Source organism: Microcaecilia unicolor, chromosome 2, assembly GCF_901765095.1.
Source record: "Microcaecilia unicolor chromosome 2, aMicUni1.1, whole genome shotgun sequence".
NCBI lineage: Eukaryota > Metazoa > Chordata > Amphibia > Gymnophiona > Siphonopidae > Microcaecilia > Microcaecilia unicolor.
The window spans coordinates 341,912,187-341,939,121 of record NC_044032.1 but is presented as its reverse complement, the minus strand read 5'-3'; the positions used below and the strand labels follow the sequence as shown (position 1 = coordinate 341,939,121).

Below are 26,935 nucleotides of genomic sequence, written 5' to 3'. Positions count from 1 at the left end.
ACATATCCAGCATCTAGTCATTCTGATGGAGTGTTTACAGGGAGCTAGAATGCCGCCTACTGGACATGTTGTATTTCTTGGATGCCTTAACTTTACCACCCATGTGGTTAATACTAGTGCATCATCATTACCTTGGTTCAAGTGGCATTTCTTTTCCAATGAACTGATAACTCTTGACTTTTACGAACAGTCACTGAAACTTTTGCATTACTTGGTTTACTTATGGACATTGACCCAGGTCATTTATATTGCTTGCTAATCTACAATAACCCACGATGTCATCTCATATGCTTTCATGTTCATGTGCATTGTTAAGAGCCTTGTACTTCTGAACTGGCATAAGTTGTATTGATTCATATCTGTCTTGGTGAACAAGATTATGCACACTTTTGTCCTTTAGTTAGTGTTTCAAGCCCCTTTGGTTTCTATTCCAAGCCAAAGGTCCTTGACAGAGGGGGGTGTGTAGGGACAAAACCCTGCATAAAAGCAGTACCATGAAGCACTATTTTACATTGTGAATCTGACAATTACAAACAGCCTATGTCAGCTCTCATGCAGAGACTTGGTACTGTAATAGGCCTCTAAGACATTGCAGACACATCGAGGCTGACAAAGGCAAAACAACTGTTTATAACAACAACTTTTGTTTACTGTACTTGGGACAGAATAAGAACATACAGGAGGGTGAAGGCCTGGTTCTTAGGCCCAAGGATATACCACTGGAGAACACCATCAGGCTCATTTTCGAAAGAGAAGGACGCCCATCTTTCGACACAAATTGGAAGATGGATGTCCTTCTCCTAGGGTCATCCAAATCGGTATAATTGAAAGCTGATTTTTGGACGTCCCCAACTGCTTTCCGTCAAAGTTCAAGGGGGCGTATCGGAGGTGTAGTGAAGACAGGACTTAGGCGTACCTAACACATGGACGTATTCGACCCATAATGGAAAAAAAATGGCGTCCCTGACGAGCACTTTGAGGACTTTACCTGGTCGTGTTTTTCTTACGACCAAGGCATAAAAAGGTGCCCAAAATGACTAGATGACCACCGGAGAGAATTGGGGATAACCTCCCCTTACTCCCCTAGTGGTCACTAACCCCCTCCCACCCTCAAAAAACATCTTTAAAAATATTTTTTGCCAGCCTCTATGCCAGCCTCGGATGTTATACTCAGGTCCATCACAGCAGTATGCAGCTCCCAGTTTTAGTGGGTGCAGTGCACTTCAGACAGGCGGACCCAGGCCCATCCCCCTCCCTTCCTGTTACGTTTGTGGAGGAAACAGCGAACCCTCCAAAACCCACCACAAACCCACTGTACCCACATCTAGGTGCCCCCTTCACCCTTAAGGGCTATGGTAGTGGTGTACAGTTGTGAGTAGTGGGTTTTAGGGGGGGTTTGGAGGGTTCAACAAACAAGGTAAGGGAGCTTCTTCCTGGGAGCATTTTATGAAGTCCACTGCAGTGCCCCCTAGGGTGCCCAGGTTGGTGTCCTGGCATGTCAGGGGGACTAGTACACTACAAATGCTGGCTCCTCCCATGACCAAAGGGCTTGCATTTGGTCATTTCTGAGATGGACGTCCTTGGTTTCCATTATCGCCGAAAATCTGAAACGACCAAGTCTAGGGACGACCATCTCTAAGGACGACCATCTCTAAGGACGACCTAAATGTCAAGATTTGGGCATCCCCAACCATATTATCGAAACGAAAGTTGGACGTTCATCTTGTTTCGTTAATATGAGTTTCCCCGCCCCTCCTTCAGGACGTTTTGCAAGGACGTCCTCAACAAAACTTGGGCATCCCTTTCGATTATGCCCCTCCGTGACATCATGTTCGTGTCAAGCTGAGTTTAAGAGCCCTTTCCTGGAAGCTGTTATCATCTGTTATCTGATGCAGCCCAAGTTTGCTACTATCGGCTCCAAGCCTGCCACAGGACAAAGGCTCATTAATCTGTGGCATCACTTTCCTGGTTATTCTTGCCTGGCTGAGAAGAGTTTCACCAGCTGCCTGAATTCCTAATCATGTACCATCATCAGTTCCTGACTACTGCGTATCCCGAGGTTGTGAGTGTTATCATCTTGTCAGGTTGATCTGCTACTGCTTGAGTGCTGTAGGGGTATTTACCTGAGATCTCACCTTTGCTGGTCTTGGCCTGTAAAGCCTGAACCATTCTTAGAACAAGATGGATTCTACAACCTGTGATCTGTAAGCTTCAGTAACCATCAGAAACCAGCTTTCTTGCTATGGAAAAGTACTGCTGAGCATTGCAAGATTTCTACATTCCAAGGACAGTCTTTGATGCAGACTTGCCCCGTTATCTCCTGGGAACATTGTAGGAGAAACAGTCATGGCTCCAGGATGTGTGAGACCAGACAGGGAGTTTGTATACCATCTAACAAAGGCTCACTTATTGCCCATGAAGTTGCCTGGACATTATGTCACCGTCCGTGATTTGTCCAAAGGTATCATCTGACCCTGAGATACCAAAAGTTTTGGACGGAAGAAAGTCAGTTAGACGAGGGGGGGGGGATAAGGAGAGAGTCGGGGGAGAACGGAAGAAGATAAGATCACCAGAGGATTTGAAAGTGAATAGCCGGCTCTGAGTCACAGCTAGAGACTGATTTTCCTATCATCAGTGAACTGTGTGCATTGTAACCTGTTCCTGAGGTTTGCACCACAACAACAAGGACTTGTCTACTGACGGTGCCATCTGTATTCAGAATAGACCTTGGACCTTATCTCAGGCGTGAGAGAGACTCGCTGAGAATTCAGCTTGAGATTCTGAGGAGTTCCACTTATCTACCATTGGGAATATGTGACAGACGGCAAAGATGAGATCTGGAAATTTTCTTCTAGTCGGGGTAATTAATTCTGGGTTTTTATCTGAGGCAGACAGGTCTAGTGGACAGAACTTGTGGTCTGTGTATTTAGCTGCTAAGTATTTGGCATAAGACTGTTGGTGTGAATTCTCCTATGATTCATTAGGATATCAGTAGTGATTGGTGGTGTTGCCACTCATTTAGTTAGTCCTTTGGGAGAATCATATTATATATATATATAGATAGATAGATATAGATATATGTGATAATCTATTTTTATAGCCAGATTTTGTATTTTGCTTTGCAATTTGCTACAGAATTACTTCTACATATATTTTTCTTACATAATAAACCTAATATATTTCATCTCTCTGGCATGGTTTATTCTTACAGCACAGCTAAGCTAACATGTTATTCTGATTACAGAGGTACACCCCTGGACCCAAGTTTATAATATTGCTATCTAGTAATGTTATCTGATAAGTACCTCTAAGTGAGCACTACCACCTGGCTACCGCATACCCCAGGTGGTGATCCCATTTTTGTCACACGCCCAAAACACGCAGTAGAAAATATTTTCTATTTTCTACCGCGTGGCGCTTACCTGGTGTTAATCGACCTGGCGTTAATCGACAGTTTACGTGTGTTGAACCCTTACCACCCGGTTAGCATGTGAGACTTTACCGCTAAGTCAGTGGGTGGCGGTAAGGTCTCAGGCCGAAAATAGACGCGTACTGGTTTTAATTTTGCCACCCGTCCATTTTCCGGCACAAAAATAAAATGCCTTTTTTCCAGGCGCACTGAGGAAATGGACCAGCGCACATCTAAAACACATACCTACACCAGCGCAATCCACTTTTAGGCGTGCCTTAGTAAAAGGGCCCTTAAATAAGTAATACTAACCTTAATTGTAGTGGCAATGAAATCGGGGGGGGGGGGGGGGGGGGGGGAGGGTCTAGATTCAATCACATGCATTAGCACAATTTAAACAATGTGATTTTGAATGCAATATCATACATTGGCTTTACAATCAAAAATCAACTCAGCATGTTTCCAATATTACTAAAATCAACAATTTATAAATAAAAATCAAATCAAAATTAATAAACTTTTTATGGGCAAACAAGACTCCAAGAATAGCCATAAAGAAATTAAAAGCTAGTCCAACAAATGGTGGAGTAAAATTTTCTAGTTTTTATGACTATCACATGTCTTTTCTCCTGAAACAAAATTCAAAATTTATGCCCAAAGAGGAACTACTTAATTACCCTTCTTGGTTCTATATAGAAACTCATAAACATAAAGATGTGCCTTTACATTACCTTCCATGGTCTCAATATACTAAGTTAAATAAGAATGTTTTGTTTATACAGTAACTCTTAATACTCTATTCAATGAACTTGACACTGTTGTTAAAAAGCCATCAAGGCATTCCATATTTACCCCAATATGGAACAATCCTACCTTTAAAATCAACAAAACTTGTATAAACTGGCCTCTATGGAAAAAAGCCGGCATATGGTCATTAAATGATATTATAAAAGACAAAACCTGGGTTCCCTCCTCACAGTTATGCTTGAAATTTGGTATTCCTAATACCCACCACTATAAATGGATACAACTTAAGCACTGCATAACTGCTACTACTGACATTACTAAACTTCCTACTGATCCTCCTAGTTATTGGCAAATTGGTAGAACTTTAATGTTATCTAAAGGAGCTGCCTCCAAACGGTACAAAATACTTCAACAAGCAAAATTCAAAGCACCTACTAAAATTATGGAATCCTGGGAACATGATTTAAATCTTCAACTCGACGAACAACTATGGAATAAATTTTGATTTAGAACTACACATACTACTAGATTTGCATCTACATCGCAATCCATGCTTTACTTGGCACATAGAGCTCTCTGGACTCCAAGTAAAATTGCCAAACTAAAAACATCAGTTCCCAAAAACAACACGGAAAAATGCTGGTCATGCAATAAAGATAAAGGAACTCTTAAACATATTATTTACTCCTGTACTTTTATACAAGAATATTGGAGATCAATATGGAACACCACATCATCTACATTGAAGATACCAGTGTCCTTCTCATATAAAATAGCCATATTAGGATCATTAGCTATACATTGCCCACTGGATAAATATCAATCACAACTTTTGGATTTACTTCTCCAAACAGCATTAAGAATACTTTTCTTCTGCTGGAAAGACTTATCCAAGGCAACCTACTTAACGTGCTGGAATTCAGTATGTATACTTGCCAAATATGAATATGCAGCGGCTGAGAAGTATAATTCAATTACCAAATATAGGAAAACATGGTCTTCAAGATCAAATATGTAGTATTCTTGTGTAGATATGTTCTTTTAACTATCTGTTCTCACGATATGTCTACCTAACCATCGTTACAAATCTGTAACCATAATAATTGATATATTTATCTTGTATTACATATGTATATTGTTTGATGCTCAGTTTATTGTTCATATTTGTATACTGGCTAACATTTTAGCCATTTGTGTTTTGTTCCATTGATAAAATTAAATAAAAATATTAGAAATAAAAAAAAATACATTGGCTTTACCATAGATATAGCTTAATCAGTTCCCATATTTTTTGAACACACTTGAAAAAATGTACATATTTTATAAAAATCATCTTACCTTATTGGTGCAAAGTGCACTGCAGTCTCATCCAAAGTCCTCTCCTTAATCCTTTCACTGTCTTGCAAACACTGGAATTAGTCTCAGTCTTGGATGTATTTTCAACCTGCCCTACCAGTTTGTCCAGTTCCTCCTCTATTATAATGAGGAGATGTTCCCTAACAAGCAGATGTAATAAACAATTTTGTAATAAGGAAAGTCCCTCTGGAATGGATTAACCCCCAGATTCTATACAGTGCAACTAAAATTGCACTTGCAAATCTGAGCTTATTCTGTTTTGCACGTGCAACTTAATTGGTTAATAAGCCAATCAGCATTGATAATTGGAAGTTAACAAGCAATTATCAGTTCTAATTGGCACTAATTAGGATTTGCATGCATAGCTCATTAAGGGGTCCTTTTACTAAGGTGTGCTGAAAAGTGACCTGCGCTGGTGTAGACGTATGTATTGGACACACGCAGGTCCATTTTTCAGCGTACCTGCAAAAAAGGCCTTTTTTTTACCAAAATGGACGTGCTGTAAAATGAAAATTGGCACGTGTCCATTTTGTGCCTGAAACCTTACTGCAACCCATTAACTTAACGGTAAGGTCTCACGCGTTAACTAGGTGGTAATTGCCAGCTTGCAATGAATGCCGATGATTGCCAGGTTAGTGCCTTGCTCCGGAAAAGTTTCTGGCACGAGTAGCGGATGCACGTAAAAAATGAAATTACCGCCCGGGCCACCCAGTAGCCGGGTGGTAGTTCAAGATTGATGCGCGTAGGACTTGCCTATACTGCTTAATAAAAGGGCCCCTAAGTCTGGTCTATAAAGCAGTGCATGCAAACACACTGCACGGAGCTCAAAAAGGGGTATGGCCATGGAAGGGCCATGGGTGCTATGCATGTGATCAAGGAGGTTGAAGAAAACAGGAGACAGGATGACGTCAAAAAGTTGAAACCAATTTGGTTAGTCCCTGTTTCCCATTCCCCATGCGCAGTCATCATCTAGTACACTCAAAACAAACAAGGAAACCTATGAGCTGCTGCATCCTCATTGTTGTTCTTTATTGTTGGTAGCATTTTTATTTAATCTCACTTAAATTTTCAAACATGCCAGCTTGTGCAGCATACGGATGTACACAGACGCAGCATATTAACATAATAACTTTTCATAGGTAGAGTAGTAATTTGTTATAAATCATAACCAGTGTGTCATTTGGAGGGGCTGGTTATAGGGACACCCTAGCAAGTGTTGTATTCATGCAGATATTTTTTCTCCTGGTAAAGGGTCACTAAAACAGACATCATGTTATAAGAATCAGTTGCTCAACATTTAGAGCTTCTATCTATTTATTTATTTATTTATTGTATTTGTACCCCACATTTTCCCACCTTTTTGCAGGCTCAATGTGGCTTACAGAGTGTAGATATGATAACGTCGTTACATGATTTAAAAAACAGTCGATCATAAGCAAAGGTGAAAGAGGATTTAGATGGAAAGGTGTTCGGTAAGGTCGTGTGCGATGTGTTTTTTGGTTTACTTGGGTGGTTTAAGGAATGAATTGTTTCATTGAGGGTGACCTTTGTAGGCTTTGTTGAAGAGGAGTGTTTTCAAAGCTTTGCGAAAGTTGTTTAGATTGGTTATGGTTTTCAGGCCATGGGTAGTGCGCTCCAAGACTGTGTGCTTTTGTACGCAAAGGTAGTAGCATAAGCTTGTTTGTATTTCATTCCTTTACAGCTGGGGAAGATCAGATTGAGGAATTTACAAGCCGATCTTTTGGCATTTCTGGGCAGTAAGTCCACTAGGTTTAACATATAGAGTGGGGCATCTGCTTGAATGATTTTATGTACAGTCGTGCAGATCTTGAACTCAATTCGTTCCTTGAGTGGGAGCCAGTGCAGTTTCTCTCTTAGGGGTTTTGCACTTTTGTATTTAGGTGTTCCAAAAATGAGTCTGGCTGCAGTGTTCTGGCCTGTTTGGAGTTTTTTTATGGTCTCTTCTTTACAGCCTGCGTACAGAGCGTTACAGTAGTCCAAGTGGCTTATTACTAATGACTGTACTAGGGTGTAGAAGACGTTTCTTGGGGAAAAAAGGTTTTATTCTTTTGAGTTTCCACATCGATTGGAACATTTTTTTCGTTGTATTCTTCGCGTGGGTGTCCAGAGTGAGGTTTCGATCAATGGTGACTCCAAGAATTTTCAGATTTTCTGAGATAGGAAGTGTGCAGTAGGGTGTAGTTATTGTAGGGTAGTTGTTTGTGTTGTATTGGGAGGTGAGAACTAGACATTGAGTTTTTTCTGCGTTGAGTTTTAACTTGAATGAGTCCGCCCAGGAGTGCATGATCTGGAAGCTCTGGTGGATCTCGTTGGTTATTTCGTTTAAGTCACTTTTGAACGGGATATGGATCGTAACGTCATCGGCATATATGTAGGGGTTAAGGTTCTGATTAGCTAGGAGATTGGCTAATTTACTTATTTATATCCCATATTAAACATGAATTATGCTGAAACCTGGGAGCATTTAAAATCCTTTTTTTTCCTGTGCCTAGATCTAAAGAGAAAGATGGTTTGTGGGAACTTGCTCTTTTTGTTTTGTGGAACGCAGTGGTATATTATGCACTTAATATTGTTTATTACTACTGTTTATAAGAGGGATATCAAATAGTGTATATAGATGTGTCCTGGGAATAATGAGAAGCTATTGGATTTTGTTGGCTGCGAAGTGACTATTACATTTATTTGCATGTTTAATTTCCTTTTTGATGTGCTGACATCAAGAAATTTGAAATATTGAGGTTCCAAGGCTCCATTGTAGTCAGCAAACATAGCTGATAGGAAGTCTATTTTACACACTGCTCAGTTTTCATACTATGTAACATCTTTGAAGGAATCCAGACGCGGCAAGTTTATGTTACATTCAGTTTGTAAAACTGGATTTCAGGGGTTTATAGGTTGCTTTGACAGTTTGCTAATGCTCTATGACTTTCTGATTGCCTTTAAAGTAAGCCAAGACTGTTTTTGGAAACATTTGGTGTCTTGGGGGCAGTAACAACAACCCATCAGCTAGGCAGTTCATTGCTGCTTATAGAAAAACTAGTAAAAAAGGCCCTTTTCTCACACAAATGAAACGGGCGCTGGCAAGGTTATCATGTAATGGCAATTATGTTTTTAAGGGAACCGTTAGGAGAAATGTTCTGTCATGATAAGTAATAATTGGGAAGGGTATATAATGATTAATATGCTCCAGGGGTATGAGATACGGATTGTTCTATGTTTTTTTTTGTTTTAATCTTTCTTTGTTTTGTGATTTTTATTTATACTATTTTTTAAAGATAAAGAGTAAGCAGAAATTGTAAAATTTTTATTAGAAATATAATGGTTGTTTACATTTGCAAGATTTCTTGATAAACAATATTTCTCGTGAAAACTTTGCTACAATGAGGTAAAAGCTTTCCTTGTTCAGGACCATCTATGACTTTTACAATTGCATCAGAATACTTTCAAACTCGTGAAAATGCTACATACAGTTGGCCACGTGTAAACACTGGTTCTGGTAGGAAAATGGCAACTTTTCAAATGTTTGTCCTTGTGACTTGTTAATTGTCATTTAATTGTCATTGCAAGAGCCAATTTCACAGGAAATTGTTTTCTACGTAAAGAATTAGGCCAACCCATAAAAGGGGGCCGACCACAACCGGGATGAAGGCCAACAAAGACAAGGGGAAGGGGGAGGGGGAGGGAGGATGAGTTAAGGGAAGGGAGGGTGTGGGGAGGGAAGAGTTAAAGAAGAAAGGGGTGGGAGGTGTATGGGAAGAAGGGAGGAGCGTATGGAGAGGGTGTCATTTTGTGTGCAGCAGACGGGAGAGGAGCAACGCTGGAGATACATCATAGCGGGGTGTAGCTAAGGGTGGGCCTGATGGCTTAGGCCCACCCAATCCTAGTCTGTGAGCCAATTGCAGCTCTGGTGTTATTTTTGTTTTTACCAGTGCTCCAGCCTCCAGGAAGCAAGCAGCAGCCTCCTGCCTGCCTTGTTTGCTGCAGCTGCTGCTCGGGAGTCGAGCATTGGGGGGGGGGGGGGGGGGAGGATGGGTACCTCCGTGTCTGCTCTGCTCCATTAATTTATTTTTCCTCTGCTCACTGATGCCTCCTCCTCCCCCCCCCCTCCACACACAACGGTCCAGCATCGGGGAGTGGTGGGCGCGCACCTCTGCTCTAGCCACCAGTGTTCCCATAGTCTGCCTCTGGTGCATACAACAATGGTCCGGGATCGGAGAGGTGGATGCGCACACACGCCTCTGCTCCGGTGATCCCACAGTCTGCCTTTCTTCCCAGCGGCTGCTGCTCTTCTGCTCAGTGATGCCTGCCCTACAGCCCATGCACAACGATCTGGCATCGGGGAGGAGGGGCCTCTATTCCCTGCAGCTTTTCTCGCCTCTGCTTCTGTTCACTAATGTCTGCCTTCATGGCCCGCGCACAATGGTCCGGCTGGCTTGGGCGTCCTGCCACGGCACCAGACAGTGAGCCCCAGAGAAATATGCAGAAGAGCCAGGGAGTTAGAACTCGGGAGCTCCATTAGGCGGTGGGGAAATCGGGGCACTCATCCAGCCCTAGATGCTGATAGAAGCCTGCTAGGTCCTCCTCTCCAGCACTGCACCATGTGCACACACTGATCAGGGCCTCTTCGGGGGCAGGAAACTTTCTCTGCAGTGCCTAGGTAAAACTATATATATTATAAAATGGTAGTGGGCTTCTGGGTGGGGGTGGGCTTTGCAGTGCTCAGACAACCCCCCCCCCCCTTTTGTTGGGCACCTGGGTGGGGATGGGGGATTGTGAAGGGCAAGGCTGATGCCAAGCTAAAAGGAGGGATGTGGGGGTTAGGAATGGGCAGAGCTGATCATGGGCTAGAGGGAAGGATGTGAAGGTAAGGAAGGGCTGATGCTGGACTAGAGGGAGAGATGGAGGGTGGAGGGAAGGGCAGGGCTGATGCTGGGCTAGAGAGAGGTTATTATTTAGTATTATCCCAAGAAATACTACTCAAACCTATATACATAGTACTCACACATATTAGATCTGGGCCCACCCAAAATGTCATGTCTGGCTACGCCACTGCGTGAGAGCGAGAAGATTGACTGGTTCCTTTATTTTATTTGCAGTGTGTGTTGGGGGGGCAGTGTGGTGAGATTGACTGATTCCTTTATTTATTTGTAGTGTGTGAGGGGGGGCAGTGTGGTTAGATGACGCATTAGTAATTTGTTGATGTTTGGGAGTCGTGTGAAGGCATGATTGCTGCAAAGTAAAAAAAAAAAAAAGGAGAAACGGGGGATCGTGTGTAACAGGAGTTGTGTCTTTAATTGATGTACTTCATTCTTTTCTGCTGTTCCGGTTATTAAGTGGGACTTAACAAAGGGGTGGCTTCAGGGTGTTTTCCTGCCTGCTGTCGGTAAGGAAGGGTAACGGATTTGTGGTGAAATTGAGGGTTATTATTTTGAGGGCTCTACGCACTACGGGGGTTAGATGGCAGGCAGTATTTCGGGCATCGTGCTAGCGGTGCTGCCGTCGGTGTGCTGTGCAGTTGTGATGGGGTACACAAATGGGGTGGGTAAGTTAAAAGATAAACAGGAAGCGAGGAACGGCAGTGTTCAGAGTTTTGTTTGGTACCTGTTTCGCTGGGTTGGTGGCGGTAGGATCAGGATTTTGTTCTTAATTTGTTCTTATTTGCCACTTTATTTAGTTATCCGTTATTTTCTCTCGCCAATTTACTGTTGCTAGCTTTCCTGCTTTTTAGACGGCCATTTTGTGGGGAGCATGGTTCAGTGCTGTTATTGAAATGGTGTGATGCAGTTCCTAGTAACGTCCTACAGAGGGCAGCAGTGCCTTATAGTATGTTGCAAGTCATTGGGGCGGGAGGAAAATGTTATGTTGTGAGGGAAAGAATTAAATTTGAAGTATATATAAATAATTAAACACTGGAATTTTAAAGTATATATAATGCTTAAAAAGAAATGCATTTCATTTTAAAGCATATATATAAAAAATAGGGATGTAACTTTAAAGTATAGGTATTTATTAAATGGCTGTAAAGCAGATATTCAGTTGCACATGAGGGAAAAGTCTCAACTGCTATGGCTATGTTTGCACATGAATGTTCATTGTATAGCACATAGAAAAAGTCATCATAGACTTGAAAAACCCTCTAGTATATACTCAAAAAATATTTTTTTAATTTTTTAAATCAATCTGTGTGTAGGTCTAATTAGACTTGAAACTCTGTGATCATATCAAAATAATATCAGAAAAATGACGATAACAAAAATAACAACACTTAGCTTATCACGAATCATAGAATGATGTCGTTCTAATAAGGCGGTGGATCCAAAAAAATATATATTATGAATGCATTGGTTCCTACGGTCCCGTTTCGTAAATCTTCATCAGGGAACCCGCTAATTCATGGAACCCCGCACCTAAATCGCTGTCAATCAATCAGAACAAAAGAAGGTATAACTAAACACGGACAAATCCATTGAAACAAATAGTGAGATCACAATTATCATAATCCCTTAAAAGCAACATCATGTCGTTTTACCTATATTTGCAATGCAATTCCCACGAAACTCGTGTCTTCTGGAAAGAATTGTTGGCGTCCTCACCTGACTTCAGTATGAAATTAAAGAAAACTTTACCCAATCAATGACTGGAGCGTCATGTGACGCAAAGATCGCTTTGACCAATCATCGACTGCCACATCAGTAATCAATTTAAATTTAAAGGGCCATAGACTGACCTCTGTTGTCACAATCCAACACTGAAACAACATTCTCTTTCAAAGAAAAAACATTCTCTTTCCAAGAAAAAGTATAATCCCAATCTGATGTATTTATAGGAATGCTCCCCATTGTATGGTTGAATTCAAACCACTAGGTTCCAAAGTCTGTAATCTGTGGATCCATCTTTGTTCTGCCTGAAGTAACAGTTTGCTTCGATCTCCACCTCTGATGTGTGCCACCACATGATCTATCACTGTGCATTGAAAATGTTCGAAATTGTGCTTGAACTCTTTGCAGTGAGAGACTAAAGGGGCTCCACATTTTAAAGAATTAATACAGGACTTATGTTCACTCAATCTCGTTTTTAAACTTCTGTCTGTCTTGCCGATATATAGTTTTTCACACGGACATTTGAGAAAATAAATCACGTGATCGGTCTTGCATGTAGTCAAATGTCTGAATTTATATGTTTTACCGTCTATTGGATTGCAGAAACTGTCATTTTCAATCATAATATTACAGAAAGAACAGGATCCACATTTGGTGTGAGAACCTGTAACGGTGTTTTTTCTGACCACAATATCTGCTGGACATAAAAGTTCCCTTAAATTGCGTTCTCTTGAAAAAGCTATCTGTAATTCAGAATTGTTGAATAAAGGATGTTGTTGTACAATATCCCAATTTTTTCTAATTAAATTAGCCACCTCTTCCCCACCCTTCTGATATTTTACAACAAAAGTGTGTTTGCGATTTTTATCTTCAATGCCTGATCTGTTGTTGTTGGAAAGTAATAAAGATCTGTTGTTGAATTTCGCTCTTGTATATGATTTCTCACAACTATCAGTTTCCGACACATATTTGAAAATTGATCAAGATCCCACCAAGGAACTGCAAGACATTATAAAAGTGTCAACCATGGAAGGATTAGCTTGTGGTTTCCTTTCAAGAAAAGAGTTCAGATTTCTAAACTCTAAACATCCTAGAACTCCTGTTCTATATATGTTACCTAAAATCCACAAGAATTTAGAAAAACCTCCGGGCCGCCCTATTTTATCCTTGAGAGGATCGGTGCTTGAACCCCTCTCAGTGTTTGTTGATTATTTTTTGAAGCCCTTTGTTGCCCAGACTCCAGCTTTTTTGAAAGATACTACTCATTTTCTTAATATTTTGGAGGACATTACTTTGGAATCTAACACACAGGTCATCATGGTCACTTTAGATGTAAAATCTTTATATACTTCAATACCCCAGACCGAAGCGCTTGAAGTCATAAAGGAGGTTTTAGAAGTTCGTTTAAGACCACATGATATTCCCACAGAATTTTTATTAGAATTAGCGGGATTAGCGCTACAAAAATTTTTTTTTCTTTTTCAATATGAATTTTTTCAACAAATAGCTGGAGTAGCGATGGGAGCGTCTTTTGCCCCCTCGGTGGCTAATCTGTACATGGCACGGTTTGAGGAGAAATATCTCTTGAACCATAACTGGACTAATTCTATATTAATATGGAAACGATTCATTGACGACATTTTCCTCCTGTGGAGAGGGGATGAGGACACCTTAAATCAATTTGTTAACTGGTTGAATCGATTGAATCCAGCTTTACAATTCACCAGCGAAAGTTCAACCTCTAATATTCATTTTTTGGACGTAGACATAAAATTGACAGCAGGTGTTTTTCAGACTACGGTGTTTAAAAAATCCACGGATAAAAATACTATGTTGCAATACAATAGCTGTCATCCTAGAACTTTAAAGGACAGCTTACCTTTTTCACAGTTTTTGAGATACAAAAGAATTTGTTCAGATGATAGTCTTTTCAAACAACAGGCAAAAGCATTAGCCCATTCATTACATCAAAGAGGCTATCCAGTGCATGTACTTAAGAAATCATATACAAGAGCGAAATTCAACAACAGATCTTTATTACTTTCCAACAACAACAGATCAGGCATTGAAGATAAAAATCGCAAACACACTTTTGTTGTAAAATATCAGAAGGGTGGGGAAGAGGTGGCTAATTTAATTAGAAAAAATTGGGATATTGTACAACAACATCCTTTATTCAACAATTCTGAATTACAGATAGCTTTTTCAAGAGAACGCAATTTAAGGGAACTTTTATGTCCAGCAGATATTGTGGTCAGAAAAAACACCGTTACAGGTTCTCACACCAAATGTGGATCCTGTTCTTTCTGTAATATTATGATTGAAAATGACAGTTTCTGCAATCCAATAGACGGTAAAACATATAAATTCAGACATTTGACTACATGCAAGACCGATCACATGATTTATTTTCTCAAATGTCCGTGTGAAAAACTATATATCGGCAAGACAGACAGAAGTTTAAAAACGAGATTGAGTGAACATAAGTCCTGTATTAATTCTTTAAAATGTGGAGCCCCTTTAGTCTCTCACTGCAAAGAGTTCAAGCACAATTTCGAACATTTTCAATGCACAGTGATAGATCATGTGGTGGCACACATCAGAGGTGGAGATCGAAGCAAACTGTTACTGCAGGCAGAACAAAGATGGATCCACAGATTACAGACTTTGGAACCTAGTGGTTTGAATTCAACCATACAATGGGGAGCATTCCTATAAATACATCAGATTGGGATTATACTTTTTCTTGGAAAGAGAATGTTTTTTCTTTGAAAGAGAATGTTGTTTCAGTGTTGGATTGTGACAACAGAGGTCAGTCTATGGCCCTTTAAATTTAAATTGATTACTGATGTGGCAGTCGATGATTGGTCAAAGCGATCTTTGCGTCACATGACGCTCCAGTCATTGATTGGGTAAAGTTTTCTTTAATTTCATACTGAAGTCAGGTGAGGACGCCAACAATTCTTTCCAGAAGACACGAGTTTCGTGGGAATTGCATTGCAAATATAGGTAAAACGACATGATGTTGCTTTTAAGGGATTATGATAATTGTGATCTCACTATTTGTTTCAATGGATTTGTCCGTGTTTAGTTATACCTTCTTTTGTTCTGATTGATTGACAGCGATTTAGGTGCGGGGTTCCATGAATTAGCGGGTTCCCTGATGAAGATTTACGAAACGGGACCGTAGGAACCAATGCATTCATAATATATATTTTTTTGGATCCACCGCCTTATTAGAACGACATCATTCCATGATTCGTGATAAGCTAAGTGTTGTTATTTTTGTTATCGTCATTTTTCTGATATTATTTTGATATGATCACAGAGTTTCAAGTCTAATTAGACCTACACACAGATTGATTTAAAAAATTAAAAAAATATTTTTTGAGTATATACTAGAGGGTTTTTCAAGTCTATGATGACTTTTTCTATGTGCTATACAATGAACATTCATGTGCAAACATAGCCATAGCAGTTGAGACTTTTCCCTCATGTGCAACTGAATATCTGCTTTACAGCCATTTAGATTATCTAGTATAGTTAGCAGAGAATCTGTTAGGTATTTTGATATTTAGGTATTTATTAAAGCATATATAATAAATAAATAAATAAATAAATAAATAAAAGCATTGAAAAAATTTACCATATATTTCATTATGAGAGAAAACAACTGGAAGGTCAACATACAAAAACGTCTATGGACAATACAGGTAAGAACTACTTTTAAACTTACATTTTGTCACATTTTAACCATAACTGATTACTATTTCAAACAAAGAACTTTTGTTTCCTCAAAGCATTTATTTAGCTTGTGAGAACTCAGAGTTTTATGATAGATTACGAATTGGCTCAAACTTGATGTTGTATAAATTGTCTTAATTACCTCTTTCTAAACTGTCATTTATATAAATGAACAGATCATAATGGAAACAGATCATGATGTAACATTTCCAGTTGGGGACGTCCAAAATCGGCTTTCGATTATACCGATTTGGATGACCCTGTGAGGAGGACGTCCATCTTCCGATTTATGTTGAAAGATGGGCGTCCTTCTCTTTCTAAAATGAGCCCAATAGTCTACAAAACCTGGTCACAGGATCCCAGGCAGGATTATCATCAGGGCCTGGATCCCAGCTCAAAGCAGGTCCCTTGTAGGAATTGTTTATGCAGTGTTTTCAGTCTTTCTTTTAATCTTTATTTTGAGAGGATCCTCTGCCTTTACCACTGTCCACCCGGGGGAATTTGCAGGTGCCTCCACTGGTCCCTTGATCCTGGTGTAGTGTGTTCAACCCTTCTCTACGGTCCTGACTGCGGTTTCAGTGGTCAGCAAGGCTTGATAAGGACCTTCCTAGGAGGGCTGTAGCTTGGACTCATTCCAGGACTTGACCAGTACCCAATCTCCTGGCTGGATCTTGTGAACAGCAAATTCAAGTGGTGGAGTCTGGGCCAGTAACTCTTTCTCCCTTAAATGAGATTAAGAAGAAGACTGTGCCAGTATATAATTCTTTAAATACAGATCTTTGGTTTCAAATGTGGGTAACACCCCCCCCCCCCCCCCACACACACACACACACACTTTCCCTTCATATAAGGTAACCCAAACAACATTTCATAGGAGGAAATTCCTAAGTTCCTTCGGGGTGCAATCCTGACTCTTAGTAGTGCAATTGATAAGCACTTTGTCCAGGATAATTTGGTTTCTAGCATTATTTTGGAAATCTGCTTTTTCAGTGTTTGATTCATTCTTTCCACCTTCCCAGATGAGGGTGGGTGGGTGCCACAGAGTGTGGAAGTGCCAGGTAATTCCCAGACCCTCCATCACTCCCTGCAGAACCTTGGAGGTAAAATGACTCCCTTGGTCTGAATCTATATTTTCTACTAACCCATATCTGGGAATTATTTGTTCCATGATTATCTTTGACACCCCTTGTGCTGTGGCTGAGGCCATTGGAATTGCCTCTACCCAGCTGGTCAGATGATCCACAATTACCAGTAAATATTTTATTGATTTATTTGTTACATTTGTACCCCACATTTTCCCACCTATTTGCAGGCTCAATGTGGCTTACATATCGCTGTGGGGCGAAAGCCTCCTCCAGTGAAGAAACAAATATAGAGTGATGTTATTTTAAATGAAATGGATATGTACAGACACATTAGAGAAACATAGAGAGGGAAGTTATATAGAGTTCATTAAGTTCATAACAAATTTGGGTTTCTTTGAATTGCTGGATTCAGGTAATTAAGTTGGGTCCTTAGGATATGCCTTTTCGAACACGTAAGTCTGTAGTGATTTCCAGAAGTTGAGGTGGTCGTATGTAGTTTTCACGGTTTTTGGGAGTGCATTCCAGAGTTGTGTACTTATATATGAGAAGCTGGATCCATGAACTGATTTGTATTTGAGTCCTTTGCAACTAGGGTGGCAGAGACTTAAATAAGAGCGTGATAATCTGATTGAGTTTCTGGTTGGTAGGTCTATGAGGTCGGACATATATCCTGGCGTATCACCATATATAATTTTATGGACCAGGGTACAAATTTTAAAAGTACTACGTTCTCTAATTGGTAGCCAATGTAATTTTTCACGAAGGGGTTTGGCCCTATGAAATCGCGGTCTTCCAAATACAAGACTGGCTGCCATATTTTGAGCAGTCTGAAGCTTCTTTATAAGATTTTCTTTGCATTCGGGGGTAGTTCTGTAAAATCCATCTGATATTTTGAAAAGGTCTAAACCCTGGTTCCCTTCACCCAGGGGTAGCTTTTCTAAGTACCTTTTTATTTATTTTCTGACATATCACACATCTTTCACAAATTTGTTTACCCACAATATACATTCCCAAGCCTCCACATCTTCTTAGTACTGCACTGATTATTAGGCTGGCCCTCTTATCTGCAGCAACGTATGTGTGGCCATTTCTCTTAAAATGATGCCAGTTGGACGTTTTTGTGTCTGCTTTCTTGGAGTCCAAAAGTTGGAATTTCACTTTTGAAAATGGCTTTTCTTTTTAGATGTTTTCAGGCTAAGATGTCTCTCTCATAGCTCATTTTCAAATAGGAAAGCCAGACATTTTTCCTGTTTGAAAATGACTGTCAGGTGGCCTTTTTTTTTATGTTATCAGCAAAATGCCCAATTCAGATTTAGATGACTTTTTGAAAATGCCCCTCCATAGTAATCCCCAGTGGAAGGAGGGTAGCTCATGGGGGATCCTGAGGGGGGGGGGGGTATTACTCATGAGTGGGTGAGGGTTTCAGATGGGAGAGCAAAAAATGATATCAGGCCTCAGACGTTATGTAGGTGCTGGACAATATTCAGTGCCTGCACCTACTTAGCTAAGCAGCCTAAGTCAGGACTGCATTTTGTGTGGTACTATTTGGCCATTTAGCTATATGGGTACTGGCACTGAATATGGCATGTGCATCCACGGACCGTCCCAGCCTTAAACAGAAGCACATAAGCATCGCCAAAGTGGGACAGATCGAAAGTCCATCTGACCCAGCATCCTATCTTCAACATTGGCTAATCCAGGTCACAAATACTTGGCAAGATCTCAAAAGAATCAATATATATAAACGGCGAGTGACCGTACTCACTGCAAATGCGCAGTAGAGACTTCCCTCTCTGTCCCGCCCCCGCGTCAATACGTGATGACGGGGGGGGGGGGGGGGACAGAGAGGGAAACTGCGCCGCCGACGTTGCTACCGCTCCCTCCCCCCACTCGGAGTCGCCGCCGCCACCCCTCCACCCGGCCCGGGCCCTCTCTTCCCTTCTGAACTTACAGATCCATTCGCCGAACGCAGCAACGCACATCAGCTGAGCTGCAGTGAGCCCTTCCTTCTTTGCCTGTGGCCCCGCCCTCCTGTGACGTAACGTCAGCGAGGGCGGGACACACACAGGCAGAGAAGGAAGGGGCAGCTCAGCTGATGTGCGTTGCTGCGTTCGGCGAATGGATCTGTAAGTTCAGAAGTGAAGAGAGGGCCCGGGCCGGGTGGAGGGGTGGCGGCGGCGACGACTTCGAGGGGGGGGGGAGCGGTGGCGACTTCGCGGGGGGGGGAGGGGAGCGGTGGTGACCGCGGGGGGAGGAAAACCTCTATACCAGCCCGTTTTTACGGGCTCAACGGCTAGTAAAATAGATTTGATGCTGCTTATTCAAGGAATAAGCAATTAGTTTTCCCAAGTCAATCTTAATAATGGTTTATGGACTTGTCTAACTGCTTTTACTACATTCTCTGGCAACGAATTCCAGAGTTTAATTACACATTGAGTGAAGAAATATTTACTGTTTTAAATTTAATAGTAGCTTCATTTCATGCCCTCTAGTCCTTGTATTTTTGGAAAGAGTAAACAAGTGATTCATGTCTACCTGTTCCACTTCACTCAGTATTTTATAGACCTTTATCATATCTTCCCTAAACTGTCTCTTCTCCAAGCTAAAGAGCCCTTGCTGCTTCAGCCTTTCCTCATAGGGCAGTCGTCCCATCCCCTTTATCATTTTCATCATCCTTCTCTGTACCTTTTCTAGTTCTGCTATATCTTTTTTTGAGATGCGGTGACCAAAATTGCACACAGTATTCAAGGTGCAGTCACACCATGGAGCACCAGGCAGTGCCTACCGGTTATAGCCAACATTCTGTGACACTACCCATTAAGTGCCATTGAATATCAGTAGCCAGCCAGCTCAGCATAGTTTAAGGGGGCATATTGACCCCATAACTCGCAAAGTGAGAAGCACATATCCTTTGAATATTGAGCCCAAAATACATAATCTGTAAGTACATAATTCTTGAATAACCCTATTTTTCATGTGTTAACACTTTTTTAAAAAGTACAATGCACTGCATCTAGAAGCAGTAAACTTACAGGAAGGAGCAAAACACTGCAGTATTTTATGTACAGTGGTGGAAATAAGTATTTGATCCCTTGCTGATTTTGTAAGTTTGCCCACTGACAAAGACATGAGCAGCCCATAATTGAAGGGTAGGTTATTGGTAACAGTGAGAGATAGCACATCACAAATTAAATCCGGAAAATCACATTGTGGAAAGTATATGAATTTATTTGCATTCTGCAGAGGGAAATAAGTATTTGATCCCCCACCAACCAGTAAGAGATCTGGCCCCTACAGACCAGGTAGATGCTCCAAATCAACTCGTTACCTGCATGACAGACAGCTGTCGGCAATGGTCACCTGTATGAAAGACACCTGTCCACAGACTCAGTGAATCAGTCAGACTCTAACCTCTACAAAATGGCCAAGAGCAAGGAGCTGTCTAAGGATGTCAGGGACAAGATCATACACCTGCACAAGGCTGGAATGGGCTACAAAACCATCAGTAAGACGCTGGGCGAGAAGGAGACAACTGTTGGTGCCATAGTAAGAAAATGGAAGAAGTACAAAATGACTGTCAATCGACAAAGATCTGGGGCTCCACGAAAAATCTCACCTCGTGGGGTATCCTTGATCATGAGGAAGGTTAGAAATCAGCCTACAACTACAAGGGGGGAACTTGTCAATGATCTCAAGGCAGCTGGGACCACTGTCACCACGAAAACCATTGGTAACACATTACGACATAACGGATTGCAATCCTGCAGTGCCCGCAAGGTCCCCCTGCTCCGGAAGGCACATGTGACGGCCCATCTGAAGTTTGCCAGTGAACACCTGGATGATGCCGAGAGTGATTGGGAGAAGGTGCTGTGGTCAGATGAGACAAAAATTGAGCTCTTTGGCATGAACTCAACTCGCCGTGTTTGGAGGAAGAGAAATGCTGCCTATGACCCAAAGAACACCGTCCCCACTGTCAAGCATGGAGGTGGAAATGTTATGTTTTGGGGGTGTTTCTCTGCTAAGGGCACAGGACTACTTCACCGCATCAATGGGAGAATGGATGGGGCCATGTACCGTACAATTCTGAGTGACAACCTCCTTCCCTCCGCCAGGGCCTTAAAAATGGGTCGTGGCTGGGTCTTCCAGCACGACAATGACCCAAAACATACAGCCAAGGCAACAAAGGAGTGGCTCAGGAAGAAGCACATTAGGGTCATGGAGTGGCCTAGCCAGTCACCAGACCTTAATCCCATTGAAAACTTATGGAGGGAGCTGAAGCTGCGAGTTGCCAAGCGACAGCCCAGAACTCTTAATGATTTAGAGATGATCTGCAAAGAGGAGTGGACCAAAATTCCTCCTGACATGTGTGCAAACCTCATCATCAACTACAGAAGACGTCTGACCGCTGTGCTTGCCAACAAGGGTTTTGCCACCAAGTATTAGGTCTTGTTTGCCAGAGGGATTAAATACTTATTTCCCTCTGCAGAATGCAAATAAATTCATATACTTTCCACAATGTGATTTTCCGGATTTAATTTGTGATGTGCTATCTCTCACTGTTACCAATAACCTACCCTTCAATTATGGGCTGCTCATGTCTTTGTCAGTGGGCAAACTTACAAAATCAGCAAGGGATCAAATACTTATTTCCACCACTGTATATGTTTGCACTGAAATACTGAAACTGTTTGTTTTACATTTAAGGTTATGAATCTCGAGGATGTAGTGACTCTGAAGAGTCCTCTGAAATAGACTCTTCACTGGACATTTCTTCAGATATCCATCTGGTGAAATACAACATAAAAACATTGCATGAAGAGGAGGAGGCGAAACTGGATGAAATTGATCAAGACGGTAAAAAATCAGGAGAACATAACAGAGGGAGAGACTTATTCTACAGCATCACCAATGGGACTGACAGCGCCTCTGAGGCCTCCGATTTCATTAACACTGAAGGCAGAAGCTGTATGATCAGCTGGTCCAGTGATTCTATGGATGCTTTGGAAGAGGATGACCTGGAAGTATGTTCCTCAAGCAGACCTGAGTTTTTCCACTTTTATGTACCCAGTTTAGACAAAATGCACAGTGAAGACAAAAGTGTTTTCTATAACGAAGGTGAGGAAGAGCAAAGAGAAAATGAACAGGCAGAATCTGATCCCTTTCTGTGTTTCCTGCAGGCATCACAGAGAGATGAGAGCGGAACTGAACAAAAAGATTTTTCCAGGTGTCCAGGGGACACCGAAGTAAAGGAGGAAAATGAACCGAGTCCTTTCAGTCTAGATTGTCGACTCTATGATAGCAATGTTATGGAATATTATAGCCTGTGCTCAAATGTTTCCCCAGCAAACAGCCTGGATAAAGACAGTAGCCCAGATAAGTATTATTTCAAAAATCTTCTAACAGAATTAGAAGGGGAGAAGAGGTGGGATGTGACTGAAACCAGTGAGGTGGACACACTCGTTCTGGACCCTCCTCCTGGCTTCGGAGATAGCAGCTCAGAGGAGGAGTTCTTTGATGCAGCGGACAGGCTCACACCAACTGAAACAGCATCAGGTGAGGAAACCCATGGTCACAGAAGAAGGGGGTAGATAGCTGTAAATCTGAGAGATGACAACCTCTGAAAAGATTTCTGGGATTATTTTACTGTGGCAATGTGATGGCAGATTCTGTTCCAGGAAGGTGCAAAGAATACATTAGCTGTTTAATGTGTGAAAGTTAGTATATGTTTCAGCATGAGAACAAATTATAAGAAAATTAGACTGATAGTGTAGGTGCTACTACATTATATGCTGATGGTATGACATAAATGGTATTAAGACGGGGACAAAATTGTGCTAGCATCTTAAAAATAACTCATTATTTTTGACTATTAAATGGACTATTAAATGGACTGGAAAAATTCCTCATTTTTAGGTACAACTTGTCTGGAATGTTTTTACGTTTGGGGAGCGTGCCAGGTGCCCTTGACCTGGATTGGCCACTGTCGGTGACAGGATGCTGGGCTAGATGGACCTTTGGTCTTTCCCAGTATGGCACTACTTATGTACTTATGTACTTATGACTGTTCACAGAATATCATGACTGTACAGTGCAGAAGCACTGTAGTAAGTAAAGTTTGAAAGACTTGCCCCAGATTAAAAGAAAGCAAAATGGAAAGTGCAGCTGAGCACAAGACAGCCAAGTGATTTGCTTTGAAGATTGTTAATATGTATTGTCATTTTTGGGTAACTGGTAGGTTGATCTAATAAAACATATTAGAACCTGCAAAACAATTGCTAAAACTGATAACAGCAGTAGGAAACTGCACAAAACAATAGTTTAAACCTGTGATTTAATATATGGTAGGGAGGTATCATTTCTTTAATTACCATTTGCGGAGGAAGTAGTGTATAAAGTACTGACACAACAAAAAAACAGTCTGGGGAAGAGGCACTGATTGTTCCCTTTACTATACACTATTTTCAAATTATCACTGGAAATCAGATGGCTTCCAAGAGACAGGAGAAAAGCAGATGTAATACTGCCCTACCAGGGTGGAAAGAAAGAGCAAGTCAAAAACCACATGCTTATTTTGATAGTGTTGAGTGGTGCACTTTAGTTGCAATTGTGCAGGTTTTGAATGGCTATTTTATAAAGAGGAGCATTTTCGATATGACATCTTAAGTCCAACTTTGGACATTTTGCACAAAACGTCCAAAAACCGAACAGGAAAGAAGGTCATTTTCAAAAAGAAAAACGTCTTTTTTTTTTTTTTCAAAAATACTATTTCGAACAAGGTTTTGTGCTTTGGACATTTTGTTTTTTGGTCCTTTTCTGAAAAAAACCCGAATAGGTGCAAAACAGAGAAAATCAAGCCATTGGGATGTAGGAGGAGCCAGCATTTTTAGCAGACTGGTCCCCCAGACATCTCAGGAGACTAATGGGGCACCCTTGGGGGGCACTTCTGTGCACTTCATAAAAATGCTCCCAGGTACACATCTCACGTTTGCTCCCTTATCTTGTCCTCTGAGCCCTCCAAACCCCACTGTCCCCCACTACAATAGCCCTTATGGGCGAAGGGGGCACTTATATGCGGGTACAGTAGGGTTTGGTCACTGGGAGGGGTCACAGTTTCCACCACAAGTAGAGGGGGATAGGGACCCGAGTCCCCCACTCCATAGTGCACTGCACCAACCACTACACTACTCCAGAAACCTGCATTCTGCTCTAATAGACCTGGCTATAACATCTGAGGCTGTCATAGAGGCTGGTAAGTCATATTTTGATTCACATTTTTGGGAGGTAGGAGGGAGTCAGTGACCACTGAGGTGGTATTGGGGGGCTCACCCCTGATTCCCTTCAGTGGTCATCTGATCATTTAGGGCAACATGTTGTTCCTTATTCGTTATAAAAACAGGTCTTGCTCAAAATGTCTTAGTTTTAGTTTTGTTTTGTTCCATTATGGCTGAAAAAAGTCTTTAGTCTTAGGAACACTCAAATCCTGCCCTTAACATGCCACCGACATGCTCCCTTGAGATTTGGACGCACTGCAGATGAACAATATGGGAAAACATCTGCAAAATAAGTTTCAAAAATACTGATTTGGATGTTTTTGTGAGAAAAACATCCAAATGGTGCTTTATGCCACTTTTTACACATTTTTATCCTTCAAAGATGAACCATAAAGTCCACAAGCATCTGATATCTTATATAGTGGAGATTCTATATAAGGTGCCTAAAAAATTGGTGTGGAAATCAGTGCTGACTAAGCGTATTCTATAAGCGGTGCCTAGATTTAGGTGCGGTATATAGAATATGCTTAGTTGATATCTCAGAGCCTAAAACTACACGCTTCTATTTACACTCATGAAAATGTGGTATAAATCCTGGCACGCAGATTTAGGTTCACTGGACCATATTCTATAACTACGCGCATAAATTTTGGAACGCCCATGAAACATCCATTTCCCCACCTATAACCATGCCCTTTTTTGCCTGCGCATATTAAAATTTAGGCACTCTGCATTACACAATACGCTTAGCGATTTGTGTGCGTAAATTCTAATTATTGTCAGTTAGTGCTCATTATTGCTTGTTAAGTGCTGTTAACACTGATTAACTTGTTAAGCTAATTAAGTTACATGCATTTGTGAAGAAACAGTGTGTTTTAAGCCTGTAAAGTGTATTGGATATTTTCCTGCATTAATTATGTCCTGAAGTATATTTCTCCTATTTGGCCAGCAGGTGGTGTTTCTTTGCTGTAAAGCTGTTACAGAGTAATGAATGTTCTATTCTTTAGTTTTAGCACACAAACAAGAAGCAAGAAGCAGTATATTTTTGAAATTTTGTTCTTCTGGGCTCTGATTGGCCCAGGAGCTCATTTTCATTTGGAGAGTACTGGCTTTTGCTCCAGTCTCAGCCAGGAAGAAGAAAGAGACATCTCTTTGCTAAGGCCCTATAAACAGTTACATTTGATAACTTGTGAGCGCCTATAAGTCTTGATCTTCGCAGGTACTTTTCAGAAAGTATACAGATGTTTAGTTAGTGTTATAATTGATCCATATTTCATTTACCTGATATTTTTGTTGATTGCACTTTGTTCCACTGTTAAATTTCTAAGACAATAAACAGTATTTAGTTTATTGCCTCTCTGTCAGGACTGTTAAAGAATCCTGGTGGTTTGTATGTTGGGTCTGTGAGTGCTTTCTGGGAACTATGGGACCACTGGGAGCGTGGCTGTATTAACCTAGAAATCACTGGGGATAATTTGAGAGCGGGAGACTCGCCCAGAGGCGGTTGTGATCCAGTCAGTCGGAGGAAGGTGCTAGTGTAGAGCATGAGCAGGAGGTGCAAAGGCAGAACTGAGTTGTGCTGGGGATAGAGCCTCTAAGTGGCCACAGGGTAACCCCAGGTGGGTGGCTAGGCATTTCGTGACAGCGTTGTTATAGAATGTATTTAGATTTTGGCACGGAATGCTAGGTGCGATATATAGAATCCGGGGGATAACGGATAATGGCTGCCAACCAGTTCAATTGCTTGTTTACATCTCTCCAGTCATTTTCAGTGGCACTTAACTGGTTATCTTCATGGAAAATGACCAGTTAGTGCCAAATTCAAAAGTAACTAACTTGTGGGCATTCAGGGGTGGAGTTGGGTTAGATGCCGATATTCAGCCTCTCGCCGCTTAAACCAGGCCGCGTAAATAGCAGTCTTGTCTTTAAACAGATTGGCTTATGTGGTCAAGGGCTGAATATTGACTTAGCCAGCAATGTGTTAGCTGGTTCAAAAAGAAACAGATATTCTCCGAGGACAAGCAGGCTGCTTGTTCTCAGTGATGGGTGACATCAACGGCAGCCCCAGGAATGGAAATCTTCAGCAACAAAACGTTTGCTAGAGCCTTCGAGAGCACGCACCGCGCATGCGTGGCCATCTTTCCGCCCGCTGCGCGAGAGTCCCGCTTTAGTTCTTTTTTCTCCACGGTTAGAGAGTGACTGCTTGCGGTCTCTCTCCGTTCGCCCTGGAAGAGCCTTCGCTGATTTTTCAGTTTTTCATCTCCTTTTTCCTCGTTTTCTTTTTCTTTAACATTGTTTCTCTTAAATAAAAATAAAAACAAAAAAACCCTAACCTTTATTTCTTAGTTTTGGTCCTTTTAAGTTTTCTTTCGCTTCTGTCGCGGCCCTCTTAGGCCGCGCATCCGCATTTCTCATTTTTGTGCCTTTAATTTTGGTACAATCGAGAATTTTGATTTCGCCGCCGCTATGTTTCAGTCCATGTCATCGAGGATGCCCAGTGGCTTCAAGATGTGTACTCGGTGCAACCAGGCGATTTCGGGTACTGACCCTCACGCGTGGTGTCTTCAGTGCCTTGGGCCCGACCATCGCCCAGACGCATGTAAGTTGTGTCTTAGCTTGAAAAAGCGGACACAGGCGTCGACAAGCTCTTCGGGATCGTCTTTTCGGAGCTTCACCCAGTTCTTCAATGTCGACATCAGTACC

The 26,935-nt window shown here is 41.4% G+C and overlaps 2 protein-coding genes across 2 annotated transcripts in view; one reads left to right on the top strand and one right to left on the bottom strand.

Moving 5' to 3' along the window:
• The window catches only part of LOC115463686 (alpha-1,4-N-acetylglucosaminyltransferase-like), a 65,083-nt gene extending 59,523 nt beyond the window's left edge, over window positions 1–5,560 (bottom strand). Inside the window, exon 1 of the mRNA XM_030194408.1 lies at window positions 5,495–5,560. The gene's annotated coding sequence lies outside the window, so the exon portion shown is untranslated. The remainder of the gene's footprint in view (window positions 1–5,494) is intronic.
• A 10,272-nt stretch (window positions 5,561–15,832) lies between these two features.
• LOC115462061 (FERM and PDZ domain-containing protein 1-like) overlaps window positions 15,833–26,935 on the top strand; it is a 48,301-nt gene continuing 37,198 nt past the window's right edge. Inside the window, exons 1-2 of the mRNA XM_030192106.1 lie at window positions 15,833–15,845; window positions 21,666–22,514. Of these exons, the coding sequence (XP_030047966.1) occupies window positions 15,833–15,845; window positions 21,666–22,514 (862 nt within the window). The remainder of the gene's footprint in view (window positions 15,846–21,665; window positions 22,515–26,935) is intronic.